Below are 13,613 nucleotides of genomic sequence, written 5' to 3' on the forward strand. Positions count from 1 at the left end.
ACGGTGCGCCATTAGTAGTTTTGCAAAAAAGTAAAAAAAAATAAACTAGTGGCGCACTCTATGGCTGGTGCGCCATTAGTAGTTCTAACTACTAATGGCGCACTCTGCCCGGATGCGCCATTAGTATGTTTGAAAAAATGAAAAAAAAACATTTTGTTACTAGTGGCGCACCGTGTGCCTGGTGCGCCATTAGTGTCTTCCATACTAATGGCGCACGAACAGATGGTGCGCCATTAGTATATAGTAATGGCGCATCACATGTCTGGTGCGTCATTAGTGTCAATTCCATCTATAGCCCTTTTCCTAGTAGTGACACGTTCAGCTCGATGACGTCCTCGCCTTCTCGATCCAGTAAGAGGGGTGAAGTTGTAGATGAGTTCCGGCAGCACGACGGCGTGGTGACGATGTTGGTGAAGAACAATCTCCGCAGGGCTTCGCCTAAGTACTACAAAAACTATGACGGAGGATAAACTAGAGAGGACGGGGTTGCTGGCACACGGCTTGGTCTTTCTTGATGTGTCTTGGGTGCTAACTCTACCCCTCTATTTATATGTTGAGCCTTCGGGTCCAAACTTGGAGTAAAAGCCTTCACAAAGTCGGTTTCACCCGAAAGGCAGGAGTCCTTCTCGGACTCCACGGCCAGACGCCAGGGTTCCCGGCGTCTGGACCCAGACGCCAGGGACCCTGGACTCCGCAAAACTTCCTTTTGCGCTTTCCAAAAACCTTGTGGGCTTTCCCCTTTGGCCCAAATAAAGTGTTCTCGTACCCAAACATTTCGGGGAACATCCGGAACCCCTTTCGGTCAATTCCGGAACCCTTCTGAAGACCAAACACTATTATCCTATATATCAAACTTTATCTCCGGACCATTCCGGAGTTCCTCGTCATGTCCGTGATTTTATCCGGAACTCCGAACAACGTTCGGTTACCAACATACATAACTCATAAATACTATATCGTCAACGAATGTTAAGCATGCGGACCCTACGGGTTCGAGAACTATGTAGACATGACCGAGACACTTTCTCCGGTCAATAACCAATAGCGGAACCTGGCTGCTCATATTGGTTCCTACATATTCTACGAAGATCTTTATCGGTCAAGCCGCATAACACTATATGTTGTTCTCTTTGTCATCGGTATGTTACTTGCCCGAGATTTGATCGTCGGTATCCCAATACCTAGTTCAATCTCCTTACCGGCGAGTCTCTTTACTCATTTCGTAATACATCATCCCGTAACTAACTCATTAGTTATCATGCTTGCAAGGCTTATAGTGATGTGTATTACCGAGATGGCCCAGAGATACCTCTCTGACAATCGGAGTGACAAATCCTAATCTTGATCTATGCCAACTCAACAAGTACCATCGGAGACACCTGTGGAGAACCTTTATAATCACCCAGTTACGTTGTGACATTTGCTAGCACACAAAGTGTTCCTCCAGTATTCGGGAGTTGGTAATCTCATAGTCATAAGAACATGTATAAGTCATGAAGAAAGCAATAGTAGTAAACAAACGATCAAGTGCTAAGCTAACGGAATGCGTCAAGTCAATCATATCATTCTCCTAATGATGTGATCCCGTTAATCAAATGACAACTCATGTCTATGGTTAGGAAACTTAACCATCTTTGGTTAACGAGCTAGTCAAGTAGAGGCATACTAGTGACACTATGTTTGTCTATGTATTCACACATGTATTATATTTCCGGTTAATACAATTCTATGATGAATAATAAACATTTATCATGAAATAAGGAAATAAACAATAACTTTATTATTGCCTCTAGGGCATATTTCCTTCACTTTGTGTTCCTCTCACCCTCCTTCAACCAAGTCACACGGGAACATTGAAGCTACATCATCTCCTCCCGATAAAGGAGCTCATCAAGTTGAAACATTTTATTACGGATAGTTGCATGGTCAGCACTCCCCTTTTGAAGCACGTCCAACTCACCCCTTAATTTCTCGATCTCTTTCAACACATTACCAAACTTGTTCCTGGTCCATTCTTTTCGATCATACATCAACTCCTTTAAGGACGGCGCAACAGTACCCAGGTCACCATGTGGATGTTTAGTTGCCCACACATGTGCTACCACCTCCGGGAGTGAGGGATCTCTCTCCCACATTATTTCATACCGAGGGCAAGCCCGACGTCGCTGGTTATTTACTTCAGGAACCAATTGCACTAGAACGGGTAGGTGATTTGAGCATGATGATGCAAGAAGCAACACTCGAGCAAAAGGAAACAACTCCTTCCATGCCTCGTCCGCACAAGCACGATTGAGTCTCACATGAACATTTGCGTTGCCTCATCCGTAGAAGTATATTGAAGAAAACTATCAACATCTCCAATACAAAATTATTATTATTTAGATTTGTTTTGAAATTATATGTAAGCATGGTTAGATGGCTGACTTCCGCATCAGCTATCGTGTCGTTTTGGGGGTCCGCGTTGGAGTTGCCTTAGCTAGCTTTATACCAGATCTGAATCCGAAATTATGTGCATGCCTATAACAAATCCTGTTGACTGCATACATATGAGTCAAGTCTTTAGAAATAACAGAAGCGCTTAGCTAGCTTCATAGCAGATCTGAATCTGAAAATATAAGTCGTTGACTGCTTACACATTAGGCCTAGAAATGGTAGGGGCGCTTAGTCGCTTACCTACCTCGATATCAAATCTGAATCTGAAAATACTTAAGAAGGCGTTGGGTACTGAACTACTTAAAATTATTGAGAAAATGAGGGAGGGGGTGAAAATCAAGCCCATATTAAAGCTGGGCCACACGCCCCACGGGCGCGCACGCTATAAACCTGCCTGTCACCCCGGGTCCCGGCTGGAACACAGCCAAACAAAACAATGGAGTCCGCCTTTCCAACAGCTGCACGGCTCGGGCTCCATGTCCCCCTCTACTCATCGCTGCTCCTCAACGCCCTCTTCCTCGTGCACCACTTCCTCTCCGCCCCGCCGGCGCCGTCCCCACTTCTCAGCAAGGCCAACAACGGCGGCGGCGGCGGCGGCGCGCTGAGCTGGGCGCTACGGGCGGCCAGGGAGGCCGAGTCCGTGGCCAAAGCTGGATGCTCCGGCCACGGCTGCGTGTTTCTGGATGGCATCGTCGGCGAGGACGGGCGGCCCGGGTGCGAGTGCAACACCTGCTTCGAAGGGCCGGACTGCTCCGCCCGGACGCCCGACTGCACCGTCGACGCCGACAGGTGACCCACTCCTCGCTCTTGATATGCATGCTTCCATTTCTCCCTCACGCCTCAGCTCGCCTTCCTTCGTTGTCGTGCATGATGGGCGCGCGTTGCTCACCTTGTTGCGAAGTTCTTTCTCCACTGGAAGGACACCGTTAGATGCACAGTAATTATCTCCGGTTAATGCTGATCTGTCATTATTTCACCGTTCCGTTCAGTCTCCATAAGTCACAAGGACGCCGTTAAACGCATGGTTCTAATTAGATACCAACACGCAACAATTGATCGGGTATCGGTGGCCAAGTTGGGAAGAATCGTCAAAAAAATAATGCGTTAGGTACTCGCTTCATCCACTACTGAATTAACTATACAATACGTACGCACCTTTGATTGTTTACATATATGCACCTTAGCTTTTAGTTGGCGCGACTGTGTGTGTGTGAAGGAGGATATTTCAAACGAGTTTCACGTCACGTCTATAATAATTATTATCTGACAGGTACGTTCGCCCCTCTGATATTGAGAAAAAAATTATCAACCACTAACTTATTTACAAAATTATAAACACAATTATTTTGAAATGGAGGGAGTACAATGAAGCATCAAAGTGATACTATAAATTTGTAATAGTTTATGTAACAACATGAGACACACATGTACGACTGATACAATCAAAATATAAAAAGGGAAAATCATTTTTTAAGAAACACATGCAAATCAAGATGCTCGTATACAATACATGCACACACCCTATCTCAATGAGCACTCTCGAGAGACCAAACCGACACATTTTAAGATTTACAAATTCACCATATATACCTCGTAGTTGACATGAATGTTGTTTCTCATCGGACAAACATCACCCCTCTCTTTCTGTTGTTTACCAAAAAGAAAAGGCTGGATACCAGTTTGTTTTATGAAATTTAGAATGTTATCGAATGAAATTTACGGGAATATTAGGAATCAAACAAAAACAAACATCTAACACGGACCATTTTGAATTATTATCAAAATATATGTTTTCCTGTTATATATTTTTGAATTATATGCATTTTCCTAAAAATTTAGTAATTTTCATGGTTTTTTTGCTTTTCATATAATTTCTGATTTTTCTCTGAAATGTCATGGTCTAAAATGGTTTAGCAAGGCAAAGGACGACCAAATCTACACAGATTTTGGAAATTTGGTAAACAAAATATCAAATATAGGTTTGAGAACGAATCTTAGAATTTCAAAATACTTGGGGGAGCAAAATGTTTTTATTCTCATAATAGTAAATATAATGCACAAGAATGTTATCCCATGGCCTGCTAGCTTGCTATTTGGACCATGCATAATATATTCCGTTCAACGAATTAATGTAGAGGGTGTGTTTACCATTGGCAAAACATTTTTTTAGCAAATACTCCCTCCGTTCCTAAATATAAGTCTTTTAGAGATTTCAGTGCGGACTACATACAAAGCAAAATGAGTTAATCTACATTCCAAAATATGTCTATATACATTCATATGTTGTTTGTATTGGAATATCTAAAAAGACTTATTTTAGGAACGGAGGGAGTAGTTGTTGCTTCTTTTATTTTGCGGGGAACAAATGGTTATTGCTTGTTGAAATAGAACACATCAGAACAAAGACATTGAAATAAACATATAAACAACAAAAGTCGTTGATAAAACTAAAAATTACAACATAGATAAAATACATCATTATTTTTCCCTGAAAAAAGATGCTTTATAGTGTTCGTCTCTAGCTTCAATTTTTTCTCTGGACTTTCCTCCATTATTGCAGCAATTTTTTAATTTTTTTTGCGGGAAAACAGCTTGTATTACTTAATTATACTGTCGTTACACTCATCAGCGACAATCCGCACCACCTCATCTGGGCCTGACCCCAACCAAGTCATAGTTCTACCTTGGGATAGAGCAAAACGAGCTAAGCAATCACTAGCCCTATTATGAAATCTGGAAACATGAGTAATACAAGTTTGTCTAAGGGACCTTAAGTGCTTGATCTCCTGCACCATGGAAGCATACACCGACCGATCAACGTCCGCGCTTGAAATCAATGTTACTGCTTCCAGAGAGTCCAGCTCCATAGTTACCGGCTGCTCAGTGCGTTGAATGGCAAGCGAAAGCCCCTCCATGCATGCGCAAAGTTCGGCTTCCAACGCATCCCTACAAGAGAACAGTGCTCGACATGCTGAGAAGTTAATAGAACCGCGGTGATCTCGCAGAATCATTCCGGCTCCTGCCCTCTCTGAAGACTCAAACGAGCCATCCGTATTCAACTTCAACCAACCAGACGATGGAGTTTTCCAACCCTCTGTCTTCGGTACATGAGCGTGCCTTGCCGGCGCCGGCATATCATAGACAATACAAGTTTTGCCTTTTGTTGGGTCCGCTTCAGTATTTAGTTTGATGCCAACGAGGGAATCCAGATAGGATCGAAAGAAACGAATAGAAGCTTCCATAGACAGGGCCGGCTTATTATGAACCAACTCATTTCTGACGAACCAACTCCTCCAAAAAATCAGCAGCACCATCAACCGACCAACCTCATTCAGAGGAGACAGGACATGCAGCAACCACTCCTTGCCATTATTCAATATCGTATGTAAGTCTGGAAGTTGCCACACTTTCGCCATGGCTAGATATAGGTCACGAGCAAGTTGGCATCTAATGAATGGGTGGTAGTTGTCTTCTTCTTCAACCCCGCAAACCGGACAAATGCTCACTGTTTCAAGACAAATTCGGTGTTTCCTCTGCCAAGTTGGGAGAGAATCAGTTGCTAGACGCCACGCAAAGGTCCGAACTGTAGGAGGAGCCCAACCTTCCATATAAAGCTCCAGCAAGCTCTACTTCCAGACTGGGAAGAGCTCGATGAGGCTGCTGCTTCATGATGTTCAAGATCAAACGCCAACGAATAAGCAGATTTCACAGAGAAAATACCCCTCTTCTCCGGTCCCCAAGCCAAAACATCCTCAACCAGCCTGGGAGAAGCTCGGATCTTCAATATTTCATGCACATCGGCTGCCAGAAAATACCTAGAAAGAAGCCCATAGTTCCAAGAGCCATTATCATTTAGCAAGTTAGAGACAAAGAGAATACGGCACCTTCCTTGGGGGGAGATTGGCTTGTAGGAGAAGGGTCTAGGTATCTAGTTGTCACGCCACACACGAATGCTTCTCCCATTCCCCACCCTCCACACCAGCCCCTTTTTCAACAACTCCAGCCCATGACAAATAGCTTGTCACGACGAAGAAGCGTTTCCTACAAACACAGTGTCTTCCAACCTACCATTCAGATAGTACCTTGCCTTAAGAACTTGGGCACATAAACTTTCCGATTTGGTTAACAATCTCCAGGCCTGGCGAGCCAAGAGAGCTTGATTAAACATTCTGAAATCACGGAACCCCAAACCTCCTCTATCTTTCGGTTGCAACAAATGATCCCACCCTCTCCAATCTACCTTCCGTTTACCTTCTGCCGAACCCCAATAAAAGTTCCTTACCATCTGTGTAAGATCATCGCACACTGAGAACAGGAGTTTAAAAATACCCATAATGTACGTGCGCAAGGCTTGAGCAACGCTCTTGATCAACACTTCTCTGCCCGGCTGAGCCAAGAGTCCATCCCCCCACTGGATCAACCGCTTTGTGAGGCTAGTTTGAAGATTCTGAAAATGGCCTTTGGACATGCGGCCTTCCGGAGTGGGCAGCCCTAAGTACTTTTCCTCGAAGAGAAGAGAAGTGACCTGTAGTGCGTCCCACACTTCCTCTTTCACTGTATTCGGACAAGCCTCCCCAAAGAACATAGAGCATTTAGTATAATTGAGACTTTGACCTGTAGCACTCCCATAAAGGTCTAGAGCATCTTTCACCCTTTCTGCCTGGGTTCTAGATGCCTCAAAAAACAGCAACGTGTCATCGCCGAACAACAAGTGTCATATGCCCGGGGCTCTCCTACAAACTCTCGCCGGTGTAATTTCCCTCAACAACACCTTATTCTTTAAAATTGTTGACAATCCATCCGCCACAAACAGAAATAGGAACGGTGAAAGAGGGTCACCTTACCGAAGACCACGCGACGGCACAAATGAATCCAAGAGGGTTCCGTTGAATTTGACAGAATATCTCACCGACGTGACACAAGCCATTATCCAGTCCACCCATCGCTGAGAGAAACACATCTTTTGCATCACCTGCCTCAAGAAGACCCAATCCACTCTATCATAAGCCTTGGATAGATCCAACTTATACGCACAAAAACTCTTTGTCGGGTCCTTCTCCTGCTTGATGTAGTGAATACACTCGAAGGTGACAAGAGCGTTATCAGCTAATGATTCTCCCAGGTATGAAGGCACTCTGCTCCTGAGAAACAAGGTCATCCAAGAGAGGTCGCAACCTGTTTACCATACACTTTGAAATAACCTTATAAATGACATTACAAAGACTTATAGGCCTATAATCAGTTATCTTGGAAGGATTGGACATTTTTGTAATGAGCACAATGGATGTTGAGTTTACCCCTTCAGGCATAATATTAGTGTGAAAAAACTCCCTTACTGCTGCCAAGACACCCTCCTTGAGAGTGCCCCAATTTCGCTGAAAAAACCTGGCCGGAAAACCGTCCGGTCCTGGTGCCTTGAGAGGGCCAATTTGGAACAACGCATCGGAAATCTCCTTGTCAGAAAAGGGTGCACAAAGCTTGATATTATCCGCTTCTGTTACCTTGGATTCTAGTAAATTTAAGATAGGTGCAGCATCAAGAGACGGGTCGGCTGCAAATATATGTTGGAAGTATTCATTTGCCATCCTTCACATGGTTCCAAGATCTGTATGAACCACACCAATACTATCAGTCAACTCTCTTATCTTATTCTTCCTTGCCCTCCATACAGCCTTGCTCTGGAAATATTTAGTGTTTCGGTTACCTTCCTTCAACCAAGTTATTCTGGATCTTTGCAACTAGATCATTTCCTCTTGATAGAGCAGTTCATTCATCTTATCTGTCACCCTCCTGATGTCGTGGCTATAGGCATTCATGTGCATCAATTCTTCCAACTGGGACCGCGACTTAGCAAGTTCACGTGTAACATTGCCGAACTTCTTGCTCCAAGAACACAGGGTCACCATTGTTTTGGAGAGCGCCACTCGCAGCTGGGATAGGTTCTCGACCGCACCAACCGCCTCCCATGCCTCTTTCACAACATCAGGTAATGTAGAATCCCTTTCCCAGAACATTTCATATCGTCGGCTCCTTCCACCAATCGGTCCTGTATCAGCGACGCCCTTCGACACCAGCACCACGTGATCTGAGCATGGGGAAGGCACGTGGAGGACCAAAGAAAAAGCAAAAATGTTCCTCCAAGTATTCGTTACTACGGCCCTATCCAGCCGCACTTATACATTATTCGACCCCCCCCTCTTTTGTTGTCATAAGTATATGGCACGCCAACAAAACCGAGATCTACAAGTTCACACACTTCCAGAGCATCTCTAAAAGCGATCATCTGTGGTTCTCCCCTTGGTGTAGCAGAAAAATGTTCAAAGTCCCACATAGCTTCGTTAAAATGCCCACTACGAGCCATGGAAGATCACTTGTATTCTTCAAACACTGAAGTTTTTCCCACATGAGATACCTGTTTTCAACATGCGGTTCTCCATTTACACATGTTATCCTCCATCTGTCCGCACCCTCTTGCTTACGCACTAGGGCGTCAATGTACCATTCCTCCTTATCCAGTATTTCCACCTCATAAGATTCGTGCCAGAAAAAGGCCAAACCTCCGCTCATACCATTACTATCAACTCCGAAAAACCCTTCGGTCCAATACGGTTTTGGATTCTCCTCATCTTCTTAGCCTTTTGTCTAGTCTCACACGAGAACAACATCGTGGGGGAATGCGACCGTGAGATAGTCGCTAACTCGCGAACTGTCCGGGAATTCCCCCCTCCCCGGCAGTTCCAACTTAGGACATTCATTGCGCCCGGCGGTCCTCCTCGAGGGAGGCCGCCTCATTCGTCATAGTTGTGTCCCCTTCATTACCCTCTTCCCCCTGCTTCCTTCTCTTCACAGTGGGCACCTTGCCAGGAGTAGAAGAAGAAGGAGTTTCTTCATTCACCCCTGCTGCACCTCCTCCCTCCAGCATAAGCATTGTGCTCGGTACCCTACCCGCAAGGTTCGGCATTGGTTGCCCTCGCACCATTACAACACCATCTGATCCCATAAGCCTCTTGTGGGCCGAACGAACATCATCATCGCCAATATTTACCGAACCTGGGGTAGCAAGAACTTCACCCCCATATGACCAGCATCACCCCTCTTCTCTGACTGCCTATTGCTACCTCTTGAGCTTGCGTTGGATTTCCCTAAAGAGGAAGGGATGATGCAGTAGAGTAGCGTAAGTATTTCCCTCAGTTTTTGAGAACCAAGGTATCAATCCAGTAGGAGGCCACACTCAAGCCCCTCGTACCTGCACAAAACGATAGCTACTCGCAACCAACGCGATTAGGGGTTGTCAATCCCTTCACGGTCACTTACGAGAGTGAGATCAGATAGATATAATATTTTTGGTATAGAGATGCAAAGTAAAAAGTAAAGGCAAAGTAAAAAGCAAAGCAAGATTAAAGTGATGGAGATTGATATGATGAGAATAGACCCGGGGGCCATAGGTTTCACTAGTGGATTCTCTCAAGAGCATAAGTATTCTAGGGTGGGTGAACAAATTACTGTTGAGCAATTGACAGAATTGAGCATAGTTATGAGAATATCTAGGCATGATCATGTCTATAGGCATCACGTCCGTGACAAGTAGACCGAAATGATTCTGCACCTACTACTATTACTCCACTCATTGACTGCTATCCAGCATGCATCTAGAGTATAAAATTAAAAACAAAATAACGCCTTAAGCAAGATGACATGATGTAGAGAGATAAATTCATGCAATATGAAATAAACCCCATCTTGTTATCCTCGATGGCAACGATGCAATACGTGCCTTGCTGCCCCTTCTGTCACTGGGAAAGGACACCGCAAGATCGAACCCAAAGCTAAGCACTTCTCCCATGGCAAGAACTACCAATCTAGTTGGCCAAACCAAACGGATAATTTGAAGAGACTTGCAAAGATAACCAATCATACATAAAAGAATTCAGAGAAGATTCAAATATTATTCATAGATAGACTTGATCATAAACCCACAATTCATCGGTCTCAACAAACACACCGCAAAAAGAAGATTACATCGAATAGATCTCCACGAGAGAGGGGGAGAACTTTGTATTGAGATCCAAAAAGAGAGAAGAAGCCATCTAGCTACTAACTATGGACCCGAAGGTCTGAGGTAAACTACTCACACTTCATCGGAGAGGCTATGATGATGTAGAAGCCCTCCGTGATGACGGCCCTCTCCGGCGGAGCTCCGGAACAGGCCCCAAGATGGGATCTCGTGGATACAGAAAGTTACGGCGGTGGAATTAGGTTTTTGGCTCCTGTTTTGATCGTTTGGGGGTACGTAGGTATATATAGGAGGGAGGAGTACGTCGGTGGAGCACCGAGGGGCCCACGAGGCAGGGGGGCGCGCCCCCACCCTCGTGACCGCCTCTCTGATGCCTTGGCGTAGGGTCCAAGTCTCCTGGATCACGTTCGGTGTGAAAATCACGTTCCCCGAAGGTTTCATTCCGTTTGGACTCCGTTTGATATTCTGTTTCTCTGAAATACTGAAATAGGCAAAAAAACAGCAATTCTGGGCTGGGCCTCCGGTTAATAGGTTAGTCCCAAAAATAATATAAAAGTGGAAAATAAAGCCCAATATAGTCCAAAACAGTAGATAATATAGCATGGAGAAATCAAAAATTATAGATACGTTGGAGACGTATCAGGCATCCCCAAGCTTAATTCCTGCTTGTCCTCGAGTAGGTAAATGATAAAAAGAGAATTTTTGATGCGGAGTGCTACTTGGCATAATTTCAATGCAAATCTTCTTAATTGTGATATGAATATTCAGATTCAAAAGATTCAAGACAAATGTTTATATTGACATAAAAATAATAATACTTCAAGCATACTAACAAAGCAATTATGTCTTCTCAAAATATCATGGCCAAAGAAAGTTATCCCTACAAAATCATATAGTCTGGCTATGCTCTATGTTCACCACACAAAGTATTTAAATCATGCACAACCCCGATGACAAGCCAAGCAATTGTTTCATACTCTAACTTTTTCAAAACTTTTTCAATCTTCACGCAATACATGAGCGTGAGCCATGGATATAGCACTATAGGTGGAATAGAATGGTGGTTATGGAGAAGACAAAAAGAGGGGAAGATAGTCTCACATCAACTAGGCGTATCAACGGGCCATGGAGATGCCCATCAATAGATATCAATGTGAGTGAGTAGGGATTGCCATGCAACGTGCACTAGAGCTATAAGTATATGAAAGCTCAAAAAGAAACTAAGTGGGTGTGCATCCAACTTGCTTGCTCATGAAGACCTAGGGCAATTTGAGGAAGCCCATCATTGGAATATACAAGCCAAGTTCTATAATGAAAGATTCCCACTAGTATATGAAAGTGATAACATGAGAGACTCTCTATTATGAAGATCATGGTGCTACTTTGAAGCACAAGTGTGGTAAAAGGATAGTAACATTGTCCCTTCTCTCCTTTTCTCTCATTTTTTTTATTTTTTTCATCGGTCTCTTTTCATTTGGTCTTCTTTGGCCTCTTTTATTTATTTTTCGGGGAATCATAGTCTCCATCATTCTTTCCTCACTTGGGACAATGCTCTAAAAATGATGATCATCACACTTTTATTTTTCTTACAACTCAACAATTACAACTCGATACTTAGAACAAAATATGACTCTATGAATGCCTCCGGCGGTGTACCGGGATATGCAATATGACAATGATGAATGTGTCATGATAAACGAAACAGTGGAAAGTTGCATGGCAATATATCTCGGAATGGCTATGGAAATGCCATGATAGGTAGGTATGGTGGCTGTTTTGAGGAAGGTATATGGTAGGTGTATGATACCGGCGAAAGGTGCACGGTATTAGAGAGGCTAGCAAAGGTGGAAGGGTGAGAGTGCGTATAATCCATGGACTCAACATTAGTCATAAAGAACTCATATACTTATTACAAAAATCTAGAAGTTATCAAAGTAAAGTATTACGCGCATGCTCCTAGGGGGATAGATTGGTAGGAAAAGACCATCGCTCGTCCCCGACCGCCACTCATAAGGAAGACAATCAACAAATAAATCATGCTCCGACTTCATCACATAACGGTTCACCATACGTGCATGCTACGGGAATCACAAACTTTAACACAAGTATTCTTTAAATTCACAACTACTCAACTAGCATGACTCTAATATTATCACCTCCATATCTCAAAACAATTATCAAGTATCAAACTTTTCTTAGTATTCAACACACTCAAAAGAAAGTTTCACAAATCTTGAATACCAAGCATATTATTATTAAGCAAATTACCATGCTATTAAGAGACTCTCAAAATAATTTAAGTGAAGCATGAGAGATCAATAGTTTCTTTAAAACAAATCCACCACCGTGCTCTAAAAGATCTAAGTGAAGCACATAGAGCAAAATTATAACGCTCAAAAGATATAAGTGAAGCACATAGAGCAAAACTACTTAGCTCAAAAAGATATAAGTGAAGCACATAGAGAAAAACTACTTTAGCTCAAAAAGATATAAGTGAAGCACATAGAGCAAAACTACATAGCTCAAAAGATATAATTGAAGCACATAGAGCAAAATTATAATGCTCAAAAGATATAAGTGAAGCACATAGAGTATTCTATCAAATTTTAATTCATGTATGTCTCTCTCAAAAGGTGTGTACATCAAGGATGATTGTGTCATACTAAAACACAAATACACAAATAATACAAGATGCTCCAAGCAAAACACATATCATGTTGGTGAATAGAAATATAGCTCCAAGTAAATTACCGATGGAAGTGGATGAAAGAGGGGATGCCTTCCGGGGCATCCCCAAGCTTTGACTTTTTGATGTCCTTGGATTATCTTGGGGGTGCCATGGGAATCCCCAAGCTTAGTCTCTTGCCACTCCTTGTTCCATAATCCATCAAAAGAATTCACCCAAAACTTGAAAACTTCACAACAAAAAACTTAAAGTAGAAAACTCGTGAGCTCCATTAGCGAAAGAAAACAAAAAACCACTTCAAGGTACTATAATGAACTCATTATTTATTTATATTGGTGTTAAACCTACTGTATTCCAACTTCTCTATGGATTATAAAATATTTTACTAACCATAGATTCATCAAAATAAGCAAACAACACACGAAAAACAGAATCTGTCAAAAACAGAACAGTCTGTAGTAATCTGTAGCTAGCGCAATA

General features: G+C 43.1%; 1 protein-coding gene across 1 annotated transcript in view; it reads left to right on the plus strand.

The window, feature by feature from the left end:
• The first annotated feature begins 2,848 nt into the window (after nucleotides 1–2,848).
• The window catches only part of LOC123061698 (tryptophan aminotransferase-related protein 3), a 36,903-nt gene continuing 26,138 nt past the window's right edge, over nucleotides 2,849–13,613 (plus strand). The window contains exon 1 of the mRNA XM_044484907.1: nucleotides 2,849–3,222. Coding sequence (XP_044340842.1) covers nucleotides 2,870–3,222 — 353 coding nt within the window. The 5' untranslated portion in view covers nucleotides 2,849–2,869. The remainder of the gene's footprint in view (nucleotides 3,223–13,613) is intronic.

Source organism: Triticum aestivum, chromosome 3A (genome assembly GCF_018294505.1).
Source record: "Triticum aestivum cultivar Chinese Spring chromosome 3A, IWGSC CS RefSeq v2.1, whole genome shotgun sequence".
NCBI classification, from domain to species: domain Eukaryota; kingdom Viridiplantae; phylum Streptophyta; class Magnoliopsida; order Poales; family Poaceae; genus Triticum; species Triticum aestivum.